At 51.9% G+C, this 18,906-nt stretch overlaps 1 protein-coding gene across 5 annotated transcripts in view; it reads left to right on the forward strand.

The window, feature by feature from the left end:
* Tbc1d2 (TBC1 domain family member 2) overlaps positions 1-18,906 on the forward strand; it is a 48,878-nt gene that overhangs the window by 20,748 nt on the left and 9,224 nt on the right. For 4 of the 5 annotated variants that reach the window (XM_041667836.1, XM_041667835.1, XM_041667838.1 and 1 more), the window contains 5 exons: positions 645-841; positions 10,584-10,958; positions 14,887-14,997; positions 15,974-16,158; positions 16,785-17,264. In XM_041667836.1, the coding sequence (XP_041523770.1) occupies positions 645-841; positions 10,584-10,958; positions 14,887-14,997; positions 15,974-16,158; positions 16,785-17,264 (1,348 nt within the window). The remainder of the gene's footprint in view (positions 1-644; positions 842-10,583; positions 10,959-14,886; positions 14,998-15,973; positions 16,159-16,784; positions 17,265-18,906) is intronic. The other variant, XM_041667837.1, reaches the window with a different exon arrangement.

The raw sequence follows: 18,906 nt of genomic DNA on the forward strand, positions 1-18,906 counted from the left end.
GCACACCTTGAAGGCAGATGGGCAATCTGTGCAGTCGGCTTGATCGGTCTCCTCCCCAGCAATAGTTTACCTAGTTTTACACTACTGGGGATGGGGCTTCCAGAGTCTTCCAAGTGTCTCTTCTCCAAATGAGTTACCTTTTTTTTACATTCTGAGTCTTACAAGTCTCCCTTCCCTTTGGAGAGAAGTGTCAAAGACGAAGGCCTCCAGCGTTCTCCTGGGCCTCCAGAGGATTGGCTTGTTTCCACCATGAGACAGGGTCTCATGTATCCCAGGCCTTTAACTTGCTCCATAGCTGAGGGTAACCTTGAACTTCTGATCTGCTGCCTCTGCCTCTGTACTGGGATACAGGCTCGCACCACTACACCAGGTTCAAGTGTGTTTTATTGTAGTAAAATACACATAACAAAACTTACCGTTTGACTACTTTCCATCACACCACACTGTTAATGACTGCTGCTGCCATCTTTCCCACAGAATTCCTAGTAACGATTCATAAATAAAGCAAAGAGTATTCCCCCCCCCTTTCTAATCCATAGGGAAAGAGCAGGAAGGTGTCATTGTGTGGGTGAGGCACCTGTAGGTGGATGGACCATTCCATTGTTTCTGCCCATTCTGACATCTGTGTTTTTCATCTCGAGCAGGAAAAGAGCTGGAGGAGCCTCCCAAGCCTACACCCAGGTCCTCTCTGCCCTCAAGTCCCATACAGAAGCCTAAGCGACAAAGCAACACTTTCCCATTCTTTTCTGATGGACTGGCTCGGAGCCGCACGGCCCAGGAAAAGGTGGCGGCCTTGGAACAGCAGGTGCTGATGCTCACGGAAGAGCTGAAGTCACAGAAGGTGAGCCCCAGCCCCTTCCTGGGAACCCCATTGTGCCCCCGGCCTCTGAGCCTTGCTGAGAACTGTGCAGTACATCAACCCAACCCAACATGGCTCGTATGTGGTCTTCAGAGGACAACTGTGGGGGTCAGAGGTGCCTCATTGTCAGTCACTCAGAGACATGTTATCACACAAACTAAGTGATAGGTGGCCCCCAAAGGCACGGGTCTCTGGGGGCTTTCTTTAATAATTGATTTTGGGTGCCTCTTAGAGAAACTTGGGCGGTCTGATCCAACACGAAAGCAAGGCAGTGTCTGGGAAGTGCTGTCGAGATGCGAGGGGTCCCAGGGAGGATGGATGTTTAGAACCTGGTGATGTGTGGGACTGACCCGGGACTGAGAACGCTGGCAGTGCGTGGCAGAGAACAGTGGCCAGAAAGGTGACTTAGTTTTCACATGAGTTCACTGTAGCAGACAGAAAGGAGATGGATATGGGGCCATTGTGGAGCACACAGGGTATATGCCCAGAGGCGTTAACATTCAGAGGGCTTCAACTCAGAACAAGTCAGGTTTTTATGGGTAAAGGCTGTTCTCTGACGTGGTGAGCGGCAGGGGTAGGGGCAGGGGCGTGGGAGAGCTGCAGCGCGCTGGGCAGGTGCCTCTCTCCAGCATCATGAAAGTGAAGCTCTCACAGCTGTTACCACAAAGCCCAGGTAGGGCCTTGGTGGGCTTCTGTGCCCCTGTGAGGAAAGCAGAAGTTTGTGTTTGAACTCTGGCCGCCCAGAACACTTCCAGCTTCCTTCCCTGGTCCCTGTCTGCCCAGGACTCCATCTGGGGTGGGGCATGTGGTCCGTGCTGCGGAGTCTTCACTCCCTTCTGTGATTCTGCTTGTGCTCTCTGACCAGTTTGGGGAGAGGCAGTTGAGAGAGGCCCTCTCTCCTACCTAATGTTGCCCCTTCACAACAGGCCAGGCCTGACACAATTCGCAAAGCAGATGGTGATTGGAGGGGCTTCTTCCATTGGTATGTTTTCACCTCAGGCCCATAGTGCACACACATAGTGTGCCGCTGTCTGGGAAGAACAGAGTGAAGGTCATAGGCTCAGCCCATCCGGGACTTGCATTGCATCACAGAGCTATTGGGCAAATGAACACTCAGGCATGCACTTGCTGCATATGATATATCCTATAAGAACACAGCAGCAATGTGTGAGCTCAGGTCTCCCCTGAGCCCCGTAATCTGTTGTATAAGTGTGTCCAGTTGAACTGTACTGTGTGTCGGATCCCCAGATTCATGTCACTGAAGCTCCTCAGCCAAACTTGGAAGAAAAAAGAAAAGAAACCATGATTGTAAACACTGTGTGTCCTGTTACCGCATGTCGCTTCTTCCTAGAATATATGGGTAGCCCGCCTTTTACCTGGTCTTCCTTTCTAAGGCATAACAAATGGCCAGAGGAACTCACAAAGCCCTTGGAGACCCATGCGCCTCTGGAGTCTCCCTGCCTTCCATAAACAAAGATTAGACTCTTAGGGGCCTTTCAGGGTTGCCAGGCTATGAATACCCATTCAAAGGAGAAGGTCATGGGGAAGTGGTCTGGGTCTTTCAAAATGTAGACTTTTACGGGGCAATTTCCCAGGAAGCCTTCAGTTTGTTGGGACAGACGGTTGGGAGGAAAGGGCTTGTGGTTCACCCGTTGACTTTTAGCCCAAGTGCACATTACTGCTCCCAGCCTGTCTGATGCGTGCATGGCAGCCTAGCGGTGACTCCCAGCACAGGCCCACATTCTGACTGTGATGTGTCTGTTAACTTCCCAGCCCGTCTCCTCTTGGTAAGTGGAGGTATGGCCGTTCTGGCTGGAGAGGTCCAGGTCTGGACCCCAGGTCAATGTCTGGCACCCCACAGTGCACCACAGCTGCCAGTGTCCCCTCCCTTGGGCTCTGAGGAGAGATGCTCATCTCAGGCCCTCGGGGTCTGTTGCACTTTGCCTTTCTGTCACTGTGGTAAACACCATGACCAAAAGCAACTTGAGGAGAAAAGGGTTTAATTTGTCTTACATATTGCAGTCAGTCAGTCATTAAGGGAAGTCATGGCAGGGACGCAAGGCAGAGCTTAAAGTAGAGAACACGAAGGACACCGCAGAGCCACTTGCTGGTTTATCTCCAGTGGTTTTCTCAGCCACTTGTTTTGAATGTGGTCTAGGCTCACAAGCTTCACAGGCCCATCTGACCTGGGCAGTTCTAAAATTGAAATTGTGTTCCCCAATGGCCAGGTTTGTGACAAGCTGACAGTGGAAGCTCACTGTGACAGAACCCATCAGGAGGAAAGTGGCTCCTGGCTTTCCCAGGGCAGCACCTCTGAGATGCTTTCCTGTGTTTGGTAGGAAAGTGTGCTAGCTTCAAGAGAAATGGCAACATGTCTAAGTTTAGCCGTCCAAGTAGACCAGTGGTTCTCAGCCTGTGGGTTGTAACCCCTTCGGGGACCGAACAACCCTTCCACAAGGGTCACCTAAAAGTACCCCAAAATATTTATAAATATATTACAGATATTTATGATTTATAACAGTAGCAAAATTACAATTATGAGATAGCAACAAAAATTATGTTATGTTTGGGGGTCACCACTGAAAGACCCTCAGAGAGGACCTTTCCAGGACACTCCGAGACCAGGCCACAGGATGCAATTAGCAAGAGGTTTATTGAGTAAATACAGGTACCTGCGGGTGGCAAAGTCTTTCGGAGGACTTGCACGCCTGCCAACTGGAGGGCGAGCTTTTTATAGGGGAGAGCAAAAAGCAAGTTTACAGAAGCAAAAGCGTGGTTATCGGTCGATCGGAATGAGGTGGGGGCATGAATGGTTTCCTCTCTCAGCATGGATGCCTGGCCTATCTTATAGATATCCTGTTTTGCAGTCAACCTGCTTTGTTGATGTCCTATCTTATTGACATCCTGCCTTGCAGTCTTCCTATCTCATAGACATCCTGCTTTCTCAAGCACATGGGATGTTCTTACGAGACCAAGCACATGGGATGTTCTTACGAGAGCAGACTGGCTGCTGATCTGGAGAATTTTTTTTAAAGCAAACAGGACGTTCCCCCGGGAGCATGCTAGCTGCGGGTTTTGAGGAGGGGGTCTGTAGGGTCTTTCATGGTCCTCTCTGAGGGTCTTTCAACCACAATGTGAGGAGCTATGTTAAAGGGTCACGGCGTTAGGAAGGCCGAGAACAACTGAAGTAGATGAACATCAGTGGCTTCAGAAGCCCTGTGAGGATTTACCTCAAATTTTATGCTGTGGGAAACATGCTGGGACCAAACCCAGCCCTTGAAGACTCTGCCATCCTTCTGGGAAGAGAAAATAAGGTGTGCTCATTGCCCGTGTTGCGTGGTCCTAGCACAGGGCAGTCTGAGCGCCAGCTATAGCTCTTAACCATGGATGCCCTCCTGAACAGAAAACGGAAGGTCTGAAGTCTGAGACCTCTCCAAACCAAGCTTCCCAGGGCCCAAACCAGGCCTCAGAGTCTGATCTTTACCACTGAGGAGTCCTTTCGCTGGGCCTAGAGGTCGCTTGCCTGAGGCCCAGTCTGCAGGCCTGGAATGCTGCCCACAGCCAAAACTACCCCCTCCCTTATTTCCCAGTCCCATGGCCTAGCATCAGACACAAATGCCAGGGGTGCTCTTGGAACACGTCAGTGCACTCTCAGTGCGTCCCCGTGTCAGTAAATCCACAGGGACTCTGGTACCGATTAAGCCATCATCCCATTATCCATCTGGACAATCCCATGCTGGCCCTATAGAGGTTTAGACTCCAGGAGACAGCTCCAGGTAGCAAGCTGACCGGGTGCCTCAGGCCCCTGAGCTGAGAGTCACACCCAGTTTGAAAGATGTCCACCCTGGCAGATGGCTGGTGTTGGCCATCTGTCAGCTGCTGGGAAGGTTGGACCCCAGTGGGCCCACTAAGGCTCACTCAGGAGATCTTGGCTGTTTGTTTAGATGGAGGCAGACCTTCAGCCCTCTCCTCTGGCCAGAAACTTCAGAGTACTGCAGATAGGGCCTGGTCCTTGACTTGGAGGGAGGGTGGGAGGCACTCTGGCTGAAGCAACTTGAGGAAAGGCTTTTGACACTTCTTTCTTTAATTCTTGAGGCAGCTCTTCAGGGAACTGAGATCTTTATCACCAACCTGATTAGGAGAAAGTTGATACTCTGTGAAGTGGCCAGCCCAAAGCCACCCTGTTAGAATGACCCTCCTTGGATCTGTTAGCCTAAGGCAGGTTGCTTTATGAAGAAAAGGGTTGTTGTGTCTGAAGGGTCCCCTGATTGCTGGGGTTACAAGTATATACAACCACATAGCTTATTGTAGGCAAGCACACTACCAGCTTGAGCTGTCAGGCTGAGGTGTCATACCTGGGGTGGCCTTGCTGGCAGAGTTCTGAGGCGATTCGGGGCATCCCATGGCAGGAGACAGGGAGTTATGTGTGTGCCCTTTGGTCTTCACCAGCAGGACTGAGTTGTGGGGACTCCACCATCATGACCTCTCGGTGACCCCAGAGGCCCAAGGACCATTTCCTCCCTCTTAGAAGCTTCCAGTGGGACCACAGATCAATACGTGAAGCTAGACACACTCACGCCACACAGAGCCTGAGGCCTGTGCTGACTCCCAGCCCCTCTCCTGAGCATCACTTAGCAATGTACATATTGGCGCTCTAGGGAATAAAGGCTGGTTTGAAAGGATGACTTACTGGCTTTTAGAAATGAAAATAAAACAACTCATGGCCAGGTATGAAAACCTGAGATGGGCCAGACGACGGTTGGGTTGAGAAGTATCACTCAGTCAGCCTTTCTGCTTCCTCCAGCTGGCCCTCAGTACACCTTCTGACCTTGGAAACCACCTGGCCGTTCCTCCGCAGGGGCCCAGGGTGCTGGGAATTGTGCCACATCCATCCTTGTGTTCCTGACATGTCACATGTGGATGCTGCTAACCAGTCTCTGTCAAGGAGGGCTCCACAGCCTCCTAAGGACACGGCAGCTTCAAAACTGTGATGTTGGATTGGGGTGTAGCCCATGCTGGTGGAGTTCAGGCTAACATGAAACAGGCCTGGTAGCACACCCTTATAATCTTAGCACTCAGGAGATAAAGGCCGGACAATCAGATGTTCAAGGCTGTCTTTAGTCACACAGCAAATTCCTGAGGCTCCGTGAGAGCGTGTCCCCAGCATGATGAACTGCAAACTTCCCTAGCATTTCTCTGTGGTATATGTGTGGGGAGCGAAGCCCATTTCCACGGGATGCCCGCAAGCCTGGCATGCAGTTTATATACTTGGCTCTATGGTGACTATTACCAGACCTGTCCGTCTCTGCCCAATCTCCGGCCCTCGCTGGTTCTGCTCTCATTGTGTACCTGTCTAGGCTCATCTGCTAGAGTCCTCCCAGGTGTGTCCACATCGTAACTTCTTAGCAGGTGAGAGTTTGAGCCGTTTGTGCCAATCTAATCAGTGCTGGTTCTAAGTGATAGTTTTATTATTTTCCAAATCATCAAAAATTTGCATAAGAAGCATGAAGCCTTTGGTCAGAAAAAAAGTAATGTAAACCATGTGCCTTTTAAATCACTGCACTGTGGTGCTGGGGCTGGAGCCCATGCCCATGCTAGGTGGGCCCTCCAGTGCTGTCATCTGCATTTTTAAGAGCATTTGTTCATTATGGACTTGAATGGTTATTTTTTATTTTTTTAAAAAATATTACATTAAAATGGTTCAATTACTGCATCTTTTGGCACCCCCAATTTTGTAGTTAAAAAGATGATAAATAGCATGACCACTGGGGGTATGGCTCAGTGGCAGAGCATCTACAAGGCCCCGGGTTCTAGGCCCAGCACCACAAAAAAACAAGCAAGCAAAAAAAGTACCATAAAATCACAGTCTGGTTTTAGGTTTGTTTTGTTTTATTTTGATTGGTTGGGATCTCCCTGTCACTGTTCCCCAGTGCCAGGACCTTAGATGCATGCTACCACGTGGCATCCTTTAGCCATTTTGAAGTATTCAGGCCTGCAATGATGTATACGCTCATATTGTACAACAGATCAGCCACTTAACAGCTGCACAAGGACCACACTCTGCTCGGCTCTGTGAGTCTGAGCATTCTAGTTTACCCCTGACCTGCAGAATTGCAGCTCGTTAGTGCACCACCCTCACAGCTGCAGTCAGAGCTGACAAGGTAGTTCGGTGCATAAAAGCACTTGCCACCAAGCCCAATGACCTGAGTTCAATCCCAGGAACTGGAGGAAGAAGAGAACCAACTCCCATCCATGAAGGGGCACACATGGGCATTCACATATACACAAATGCAATTAATAACTAAACATTAAGTTTTTGTTTTGTTTTGTTTTTCGAGACAGGGTTTCTCTGTGCAACTACTCTGGCTGTCATGGAACTCACTCTGTAGTTTGAGGCTGGCCTTGAACTCACAGAGATCTGCCTGTCTCAGCCTCCCAAGTGCTGGGATTAAAGATGTATGCCACTACCAACTGGCTACTATAAAATTTTTTAATATTAAAAGTTTTAAATATTAAATATTAAATTTTTTTTTTGGTTTTTCGAGACAGGGTTTCTCTGTGGCTTTGGAGCCTGTCCTGGAACTAGCTCTGTAGACTAGGCTGGTCTCGAACTCACAGAGATCCGCCTGCCTCTGCCTCCCGAGTGCTGGGATTAAAGGCATGTGCTACCATCGCCCGGCTAAATATTAAAAATTTAAAAAGCTTTTTTAATTAATAAAACATCCCTGTGTTGATGTATATCAAGGTTTCTTCTTTTTAAGGTTGAATAATATTCCTTTTCATGTATACAACACATTTTGTTTATATAGTCATTCACTGGTGATAGATACCCTTTGACTGTGTTGTAGTAATGAGTTCTCGCTGTAGCTGGCCTCAAATCTCTGATCCTTCTGCCTCCACCTCCCAAAAGCTGGCATGGCAGGTGTGCCCCACCACCCTTCGCTCTTGGTTACCTTGACTGATATTGCTGTTTATGGGCTGTTTCCATTTCAAAGAGAAATGGAAAGAAAGTGTTCTGCTTCAGAACCTGTGTGCTAAGGGCATGGAGAAGCCAGGACTCCTGAATTGAGACTTGGAGTCCCCTGCTCGAGCCTGCTTTAGTCTTAGCTTTTGTCTGGGGCTTCAGTCTCTATGTGCCAGCATGGTGGCTGGGCAGGAGGTCCACGGGGTCTCTCTGGCTTCCAGGTTTTCCATATCTTTGCATTTCCTGTGGGTCTGTGCCCTCTTCCCAGACTCCTTTCTCCCAAGCATGACTTGTGTAGGGATGGAGTGGGGTGGTGGTTGGGGCTTCAGGCTGGAAGCCTAATGAGAATCAGCGAAAGAAGGCACTCGCTGGCTGTAAAGAGCTGGCTTCCAGACCCTCTGAAGGAGGGGAAGATGTTTGCCTGCTTCTGGTCCAGAGCAAGACTTAGCTATGGTGTCTGGGCCTGTTTTTACCCAGCAGTGACCCAGGGCCATCTCCATGTTTCAGCTGGACCCTTGAGCCACAGGAATGTTAATCTCTCACACAGGAAGCTGTGTCTCCATTCTGGGACATTCCAGACATAGTGGTCTGGTGTGCAGTCATGCCTCCACCCTCACCTTCTGGCCACTCCCAAGAGCTCCCAAGGCTCTGAATCTTCTCTTTTTGCTCCCCAGACCTTTGTTTGGGCTGTCTTTTGAGCTTTTGCTGGGGGCCCAGCCTGGAAAGGCTCCCTTGCCCTCACCGCCTGTGTGCTGTTGACCCTCTTCGTTCCTCAGGACTCTGAATTGCTTTGTCATGCTGTCCTGTGTAAGGACCTCTTCCGCCCCTCATCTCCACCCCAGGCAGAAGCCACTGTGCCCAACCAAATGCCTTTGCCCCCCACAGTGGGCAAACCATTCCACTACAGTGGTCCATCCATATTCCCAGTCCTTGGAGGTGGGAACAGTGACCTATCCCTTTCTGGACTGCAGCACCTGGCATGATGGTGTGGGGTTAGTTCTTGAATGTGGAAGCCTGAGGCAGGAGGATCATGAGTTTGAGGCCAGCCTAAGCTGATTGTGAAGCCCCATCTCAAAAGCAATCAAGAGCTGGGGAAGAGATTGTCAGTAGACCCGAGGTGGTCTTGTCAGCTGCTCTGTCATGGTCTCTGGCGCTTCTCCCAGATGGAGTCATGCTAAGTAATTAGTTCCATCCAGCTGATTCACATACTGAACTGCTGCAGCTTGGACACAGTTGAAGTGTCACTAAGAGAATGTGTGTTCCAAGTGCACCAACAGGGTCAGGATAGTGGCCTGTGGGGCTTCCCCACACCTGGCTGCTGGGCCGCCTGGCTTCTGAAATTCCGATTCTGGCCCTGGATCAATTCATTCCCTGCTTTGGGCACGGCAAACCTGAGTCCTGGGGAGGTTAGAGTACTCCGTCCCAGTGACGCACTGCAGACCTGGAGGGCCAAAGGGGGAAAGGCCAGTGCGATTTCCCAGCTATCCAGCATTTACTTCCTGTACCGGCCTTGCAGGTACTGTTTATCATTGCTGGGCTGAAGGCTAGACTCAAAGAGATTGAGTCTGCTTGGTGAGCGTCCTCCAGTCCTGGCTTTTTCCTCCAAACCAGTCTCAGCTTGCTTGGAAGTGGCTATTGGGATACTGTATTACTCTTCTAGTGGCTGTAACAAAACTTGACAAAAGCAACTTCAAGAAAGAAGGGTTATGTTATTTTAATGCCCCATTCAAAGTTACTGCAGAGAAGTCCTGGCAACAGGGACTTCTTATCACACTGCATCCACTTAGAGAGACAAATGCGGTGCTCAGCTCCCTTCCTCCTTTTCTCCTTTGTATTCAGCCCAGAACTCCAGCCCATAAAAAAGGTGCCACCCACATTTAAACTGGGTCTCCCCACCTCAGTTAACCTCTAATCTAGAAACTGGTTCACAGACACACCCAGATGTGTGTCTCCATGGTGATTCTAAATCCCATCAAGTTGACAGTCATGTGAGCCACCACAGATGCTGTCTTGAAGATTCTGAGGCTTGCACTACCATAGCAAGAAGGGCTGTCACATAGTCTTTAGTAATATGTGAGACGAGAGAGAGAGAGAGAGAGAGAGAGAGAGAGAGAGAGAGAGGGGAGTCATACCTGTGTGCCACACACCTGCACCCCAACTTTATCACTAAGCTTGGGCTTTGGGTCTGGATGTCTTAGGAATAAACTCTCCTTTCCTGGACTTCAGTTTGTTCTTCTCTAAAATAGACTTGTGGAAGCAGAGTGTGGGTTCAGCCCCTGGAACAGAGAAAACTCAGGATGCCATAGCCTAAAGCAAGTTCAGAATTTCTTTTTTTATTTTGCACTGAAGAATCCAGACAATCAAGTCCAAGCTGGTGGAGGTGGGCAGCTCTGCTATCCTCAGCATAGACTCTGGGGTCTGGTGGCCATTCCCTTCCAGTCCCTTCCAAGAAGGAAAGGGAACAGGACCCATAGAACTTGTTTCTAGTGGTCTCCAGGGGACCCAGAAGCTGCCTACCTCTCTGCTTATCCAAGTTAAGGCAGAACTTGCTGAGATGTGTTTTGTTGTTGTTGTTAGTCTGTTTGTTTTTTGGTCAGATAGCCTGTGCTCAGCTACCATTCTTGGTGGACCAAGAAAGCAGAAAGGAGTGCTGGGATAAGATGCCCAGGGTAGCTGCTGGGCATCTCAGAGTTTTGAGGTCTGGGACAGCACATACCTACCGGGGCTTCCAGCACTCACCGCTGCTCCCTTCCCATCCAGGAGCTGGTGATCATCCTGCACAAGGCACTGGAGGCTGCCCAGCAAGAGAAGCGAGCATCCAGTGCGTACCTGGCAGCCACTGAAGACAAGGATCGGCTGGAACTGGTCCGGCACAAGGTGCGGCAGATCGCGGAGCTGACCCAGCGGGTGGAGACTCTAGAGCAGGACCGAGAGCGCCTGGTGCATGAGGCTGGCCTGCTGGAGCAACAAGTGCAGGAGCTCCAGCAGCATGTGCAGCTGCTCATGGATAAGAATCAGGCCAAGCAGCAGGTCATCTGCAAGCTCTCCCAGAAGCTCACCGAAGACCTCGCCCAGCCAGAGCAGCCTGCCAGTGGTGACTTCCTGAGCCAGCAGGAGAGAATAGAGCACCTGAAGGTAGGCCCCCTCTCTGCCCAGCATGCTCTCCTGGCATCTGGGTGCCATCAATGGATTTCTAGTTGGGGTAGAAGTCCCCCTCATGCTGGAGCATCCAAACCAGAACTAGGTAGCAAGAGGAAAATTCTCTTCCCTCTTTCAGTTTTTGAAAGCCCATTGCAGTTTGACCTTCCATGTTGTGTGGGGAGGGCCTCTGAAAAGTGAGCAGGTGCCCAGCTTATCAGTTTAGAACCGAAAAAGCTAACTAGTCTGGAGCCTGGTTTGCACAGCCCCCTTCAATGTCGTTCTGCTGCCCAGGATCCCCAAGTTGCCCTCAGCGTGGTCTCACATATAGAACAAATGACCAGTACTGGCTGTGGCTGACCTAAGGCAAGGGCTCTCCACCTGCTAGTCCTGTCTCCATTGTTTGCTGTATCAGCTCACTGTGGCCTGTGCCAGCCCTGCGAGGCGGTTCCTATCAGGTCCTATTTTTGGAGCTTTGGATGCTGAGGCAGAGATGTTTGCCCAGCAGCTGGCACAGGGGTGGGAGCAGAACTGACTGGCCAACCTGCCCTGCACCTCCCAGCCCCTCTGTGCCACCTTCAGGCCTCGCCCTGCTTCCCTTCTCTGTCTTCACCTCTCTTTGCAAGCCTCCCCAACTCACAGGGACCAGCCGTGACCTTTAGGGCTATCATTTGAGGTGTGATACCTTCTGTGGGCCACAGGCTGCTCTTAAGGCTGTGACGGGGCTTCCCGAGCACCAGCATTCCAGAGGCTGAGAATAGGCGCTCTTGCCCCTCACTGTCCCTAAGGACAGCACACAGAACCGGGTTAGTCTGGTCCCAAACGCTGCTTCTCAAGGCCTATGGGAGGCTCTTGCACACCTTGAGCCAAAGGGCTGCTGGGCGGCAGGAGGTCGGGAGAAGCGATGATCTCTTGAATTTCAGAGCTGGGGTGGGGAGAGCTGGGTGGGGTGAGTCAGGTGTGGCCACTGCCCACCTGTGACGTAAGCTGGCCTTGGTGCTGACCCTGCTCTGCCTTACTAGCTGAGTGACTTCAGACAAGTTCCTTCTCTCTGTGTGGGAAGTGGCCTTACTATTCCCGAGCTGAAGAGTCTAAGGACGTAGGAAGAGGACTTGAGACCCTTACTCCCTTCCCTGCAAGCACAGGACCACTGTTAGCCTGAAGCCAAAGGCGACAGAATGAACTGCTGAGGCCTGCTAGAAAGCCACTAGCCGTGCGCGGGGTGGCGGGAACACTTTTTGTTGCCTTGTATGCCAGAGGCCTCCTTACCTCCATGTTCTAGACCCAGTAGAGCAGCACAGGGCTGAGACATAGATCAGCTGGATGGTTCTAGAATGCCAAGGACCACTTGTTATCCTGTCTCCCCTAGGAGCCAAAGTATGTCCCTCATTCACATCTGTGGGAACATCATTTATCAGTGAGGTGTGAGGAGACTCACCATTGTGGAATTTCATGCTTGTAGATCATGCTCCCAAGCCCATACTGGGCTCTGACAGAGCTGCTGCTGTCTTAGTTCGTAGCTCTTAGAAGGCCCATCAAATGCCAGGCCTTATCATATGTGGCCACAGAGATGTGCTCACATTTCCTGCTTGCCTGAGACAGGATGCCAGCCTTAGCTAAAGGCCCTCTTATCCTGTCATTTCAAGAGCAGTGCCATTGATCTCTTGAATTTCAGAGCTGGGGTGGGGAGAGCCGGGTATTACCAAACGAGGCTCGTAATCCCAGTGCTAGCAGGGAAGTGGAGGCAGGAGGATTAGAGATTCAGGCCATCCTCAGCATAGAGTTGGAGGGGTTCAGAGATGGGAAGGCTGGGAAATGCAGCTGTGCAGGTGCGCTGCAGGCAGGTACAATGGCCACGAGCGGGGAGTCGGGTCCTGGTCTTACAGCGTGGGCGGCAGGATCATGGTAGAGTCTGGTCCCTTACTGGAGCCTTTCCTGTGGGAACCTGTGATATCTGACCCTGTACAGGCTGAGGCAGGCTCTCCTCCTGGGCCCTTTCTGCATGTTGTCCTCTTGCTTTGCTTGTGACTTTGTGTGGCTTTTTTCTTCTCTGAGGTCTCTCTTTTTCCTCCCTACAGTTCTGAGCCAAGGAGAACAGCCAAGGTAGGGCACCAGTCTGATTGGAGGCTGCCCAGCTGCCATTCCTTACCCACTGTGCTCCGAGGGGTGTTCACACCCACCTCCCTTCCTGGGCACGGCTTGACTTTCCTTTGACCCAGAAATGGGCACCCTTAATGACAAATAACAGATTCTTAAAGTCTGAGGGGGTGTCCGTCCATGCTGAGCCTGGGTGAAGAAGGGGTGCGAACAAGGAGCAGGAGTGGGTGTGGTCTGGGCAGTCAGTGGTGTTTAACACTCATGGCCCACTGATGGCACACAGTGGGACTGCAGGACTGACACACACACACTTCATTCTCTCTCAGCTGGATGCTATGGCTTTCCCAGGTGCTGAGGAAGAATCCCCTTGAGCAGCCGCAGCAGGCTCCCCACAGACTGAGTGAGCAGGCAGGCTGTGGCAGCCATCTTGTATGCCTTATACACACTAATGAAGGCACTTCCCAAACCCACAGCAGGAGAGGAAAGGCTTGGTTTCTCAGGGGATATGAGTAGACCATGTGCTTGGCTGGCTTCTGGAATATTCTTCTCAATAGAAAAAAGATTGTGAGTCATGGCTGTAGCCTTGGAACCTTCCTATGACTTGCCCAGCCTCTTATCAGTCCAGGCAGCAAGCACCGTTCCCTATGCTGGACTGTGAGGGGCAATCTCAAGGCTCGTAGCTGTTATCACGGTAGCGTCGTACTTAAAACACAGCTAAAACACCCAGGGCTCACATTTTAAAACATCAAAACAAAGGGCTATGGTGGTGTGCGCGTGTGGCCAAGACCTGCACAGTTTTGGGATTGACAGGGAAAACAAGGAAATGAAGAAAAGACAGACACAGATAGAAAAACTGGGCTGGGCTGGGCTGGGCTGGGCTGGGCCAGCGTGCTCTGCTGTACCAGCTGCCTGGAAACTCAGCACTGACTGGGGAGGCAGGTTTAGTATTTACAGGGTCCAGGCTCTGGCATCCTTGACATGGCCATGCTCACAGCAACCATACACACGCACTCAGGACTTCACTCACTCCACACAGCCTGTGGTCTTAGCACTTGGCAGACAGAGGCAGGAGGGTCTGCAGCTCAAATCCATCTTTAGCTATGGAGCGGATTTGAAACCAGCCTGCGATATATGAGACCTTGTTCAAACAAACAAACGAAACCAGAAAGGAAAATAGAAAGAAAAGAAAGACGTGTCTGGGAGAGTGTGGCCCCCATGGCAGAGCCCATACTCCAATGCCACAGAGGCTGGATTTGAGTCCTAGTGTCAAAAGTAGGCAAGCAGCTGAAAACCCTGAGCGTCACACAGTCCTGTTTACAAAGTGATACTTAGCACAAAGCAATCCACACACAGCTGCAAACACCTGGAACATATAGCAACCAAAGCGATTCTAGGGGCGGTGCCTTTTCCTAGAGTTTGAGGGGTGGAGGAATTCCAAGTCACCCACAGCAGCCTAGTGAGCTGGAACCAGCCCGGGCTACCTGAGACCCTGTCTGAACTGAACAAAACAAGCTGAATGCTTTGCTGGGTTCTGTCGCTTCCTTGCCTCTGCCTGTTAGCTCTGTACTGTCCCAGCCGCTGAGGGGAGAGTCATGGCTGCCTCTCACAGGTAGGAAAACAGAAGGTCAGAATGGTTCAGAGATGGCAGCCATCTTGAACTCCGGGCCTAGGGCTCTCCCCGCATTGTGCTGGAGAAGTTTTCAGACCCCCTTTCTCTGTAGCTTTGGGGATTCCCCAAGGAAGGAGGCTTTGGCAGCTCCTTTGAGGGCGACATCTCTGGAGCAGGATGTTTGTGGTGCCCCTGCTGATTCGCTTTGCTTTTCTCCAGGATGACATGGAAGCATATCGGACCCAGAACCGGTTCCTCAACTCTGAGATCCACCAGGTCACCAAGATCTGGAGGAAGGTGGCAGAGAAGGAGAAGGCCCTGCTGACCAAGGTACGGGGAGTGATGGCCACACTGTCTGTCCCTTCCCTGGCCCCTGCCTTCTCTCCTCTACTTCCCTAATCCCCTCCAGCCCTTTACGCCTGTGGCTGCTTTTCAGAAGGTAGACTTGGCATGGGGGATAGTTTGGAGTCTGTACCAGAAATCCCTGCACTCCTGGGGTCAGGTTCTCCAGGAGAAGAAGAAGAAGGTGGACAGGAAGAAACAGGAGTGTGGGGAGGCCAAGGCAGGTTGGATTGAAGTGTCCTTAGAGTGTCCATAGCAAGTGGCTCCTGGGCAGGACTACAGTGCCTGCAGCCTCGGCCCTGAGCTCAGGATGGGAACCGAGCTGGCCCAGTCATCACAGCAAATGCATCAAGGCAAAATTCCACCATCCCCATCCTGCAGAGACAAAAAGCAAGGCCCAGAGAGCTCACCTGACTCACCCAAAACCATCTGACTTGTGCACTGAAGAGGGGGCAGGGGTGGGAGTGCAGGGCACACCCTAGGCTGAAGATGAGGGTCTCCAAAGCCCAAGGAAGGAAAGGCAACAGCATCCTGCCAGTCACCACCTGCAGGGAGCTGTCTCTGTGCCCAGTGCCTGGCAGGACTTCAAACAGGGCTCACTGCTCCTTGCCAGAATCCTGAGGAGACCCCGTGATACCCCTATTCTGAAGAGCCTGAGGTACAGGGTGAACTAGCACACTGGCTGACCTGTCACAGGCCACACCACTTGCAGTGTCTGAACCAGGATGGGGTTCCAGACCCTACATGAGCCGAGCTGTATCTGCCCTTGCTTCCCTCCCCTATTTTGAACCCAGCTCCCTCCTTGATCCTGGTTTCTTTTACTTCCCTTGCAGTAAGTCTTTCTCCATCTGTCACTCCAGGAAGGGGCAGACAGGGAGCCCAGAGCTGGGAGGGTTTGAAGCTGCTCAGGGCTTTGGCAGCAGGAGTGGCCCAGAAGCCTGACCTAGCTGCTCCGTTCCCACAGTGCGCCTACCTCCAAGCCAGGAACTGCCAAGTAGAAAGCAAGTACCTGGCCGGGCTGCGAAGGCTGCAGGAGGCAGCGGGGGCTGAGGCTGGTGGCTTTTCTGAGCTGCTGCAGCAACTGGTCCAGGAGGCACTACAGTGGGAAGCAGGAGAGGCCTCAGGCAGCGTGGAGCTAAGACCCATCAGGTGAACCCAGTGGGCAGCGAGGGAGGGGCTGCGGGCATGATGAGATCATTGTTGCTAATGCCAAAGGCCACATATGCCAGCACTACATAGCTGTGGATTCCCCAGGCTCAGGCACACAGTATGCAGTGTCACCTGGGGCAGGGGCAGGCTCAGTGGAGGCACACAGACCTCCCAGTCACCACACCCATCACACCCAAGCTGTCTCCTCCAGCCAAACAAACCCTTGCTGAGCACAGCAAAAGGGGGAAGCTGTGTCTGATGTGCTCTGGGGATCACAGGCAGGAGTTTGCTTGTTTTGCTGTATGCCCCAAGCAAGGTACCTTACCTTTCTGCATTTCATATTCAGCCCCCGTGTAAATTGGGTAAAGAGCCCTGGCTCTCGAGTTACCTGGGAATGAATGACCAAGATGGCACACACAGGACACACGGTAAATTGCAGTCAGTACATCTCTCCTGGGCCACACGCAGGCTCTTCTAGTTACCAGAGGGGATTGCCCATGTCTTCAGGAGGCAGAGCAGTTCTCCCAAACATGCAGATAAACTGAGACTGGGCCCTGGGGTGATCTCAGTGCCGCCAGGGTGGACGCCCATCTGAGACAGCCGTGCTGATGCGGCCCTTTTGCCAGCAGCGAGTACGATGACTATGGCTTCCTGACGGTGCCGGACTATGAGGTGGAAGACCTGAAACTGCTAGCCAAGATCCAGGCCTTGGAGGTGTGCTCCCACCAGCTGCTGGCCCTCGAGGCTGTGGAGCGGCCACTAAGGGAGCGCTGGGCTGCCCTGACTGAGCTGGCACCCTCGGCTGAGCTCAAGCAGCTGCTGCGGGCAGGTGTACCCCGCGAGCACCGTCAGCGTGTCTGGAGGTGGCTGGTCCACCGCCGTGTCCGGCACCTGCACTCCCCAGGCTGCTACCAGGAGCTCCTGACCCGGGGGTCGGCGTGCGAACACCCGGCTGCCCGCCAGATTGAGCTGGACCTCAACCGGACCTTCCCCACCAACAAGCACTTCACCTGCCCAACCTCCAGCTTCCCGGACAAGCTCCGCAGAGTGCTCCTGGCCTTTTCCTGGCAGAACCCCACCATAGGCTACTGCCAAGGCCTGAACAGGTAAGAACAAAGCTCTCTCTTCCCAGCACTGTCTGGCTGCTCAGAGCCCAGGAGGCAGGGAGAGGACATAGTCATGGCTGAGACAGACTGGGGTTCAGGTCCTCGTCCTGTGTGCTCTGACTTGATTTAGGGAGGTTTTACTCATAGACCGGTCAGAAGTGGCTCTCTGTGTCCAAATAGACCGAGTCTAGATCATGTGCTCAGATGAAACCCCCCCAGGGGAGCCCAGAGGAGCAGGAGTTTGCAAATGGTAAGGAAAGAAAGCAGACTGTAGCAGCAGAGGCCACAGCTTGCATGCCTGCATTCTTCCTGTGTGCACTCGCCCCTCTGCAGCCACACAGACCCTGGCCTCTCCCTCTCCACCTCTTCATCCTCCTCTCAGTGGGGGCAACCTCTGGACGTGTAGGTTCCACCAGGGCTGCCTTCAGCCTGCCTACTTCACCCCTCCCTTCCCATGCTTGGCCCCTCATATCCAGGCTTGGAATTCTAAAAGCGGAGCGTGAGTGGTCCAGCCTGGTTACTGCCTGCCTGGCTCCAGTCAACAGCTGAGGGAGAATGATCAGGCTGAGGCTGGAGCCACTCAGTTGGTAGAGGTGTGTGTCCCCTCCAACCCTGGGGGACTCTCTTGAGTACCCTTGTTATTGCCATGAAAATTGCATAGTCTCACATATTTCCCAAAGCAAGTTTGACTCAATTTAGTTCAACCACACATATTCTTGTGCTGAATTTACATAAGCTGTCTACTCTCCCTTCCGAACAGGTGATGTGTGACATTTGTTTAGCACAGCATCAGGCTCAGAATGTCCTCACTCAGGTTTCAGTGAGTCCCAAGGGCAGAGACTTTCGATATGCCCATCTCTAGTCCAAATGCGAGTAAAATTGAGCAGGCGTATGTAATTTCTGCGATTTGTGAGTTAACCCCCCAGCAGTCACGTAGCTCAGTACCCCTCAGCAAGATTGTCAGGATGCATTGCCGCTCTGCCTGGGATAGAAGATGACTGTAGACAGTCTGCCCACTCACTCCTAGCCCAGCAAGACTGCCATGCTTTCTAAACGTGTAAGACTCCAGAAGGGACACACGCGAAGCTTCTTTAGGAATAGCTAGCTGCAGAGGGACTTGCAAGATGGCCCAGAAGGTAAAGGAGTTGACTGCCATGCTTGATGAGCGAGCCCCAGGGCGAAGCGCACATGGTAGAGGGAGAAACTCCCACAGGTTATCCTCTGCCCCCCACCCCCGTACATTCAGCAATGCCCAGCACACATAGATGTAATTTTAAAAATAAAGTTTAAGAGGGGCTAGAGAGATAGTGTCCTGGTGTTTCTATTGTGATAAAACACCGTGACCAAATTGGGGGGGGGGGGGCAGAGATTATTTCATTTTGCTGCTTGTAGTCCCTCATCCAAGCAGGGCAGGGCAGGCCTCAAAGCAGGACCTTATACAGAGGCCATAGAGAAACACCGATTACTGATGATCCCATGGCTTGCTCTGCTTGCTTGCTTTCTTCTTTATTTTTTTTTAATATTTATTTATTTATTTATTATGTATACAATGTTCTGTGTGTATGCCTGCAGGCCAGAAGAGGGCACCAGACCCCATTACAGATGGTTGTGAGCCACCATGTGGTTGCTGGGAATTGAACTC

This window comes from Microtus oregoni, unplaced genomic scaffold (genome assembly GCF_018167655.1).
Source record: "Microtus oregoni isolate MIOR12 unplaced genomic scaffold, Mior012 000017F_ref0000208, whole genome shotgun sequence".
Taxonomy (NCBI): Eukaryota; Metazoa; Chordata; class Mammalia; order Rodentia; family Cricetidae; genus Microtus; species Microtus oregoni.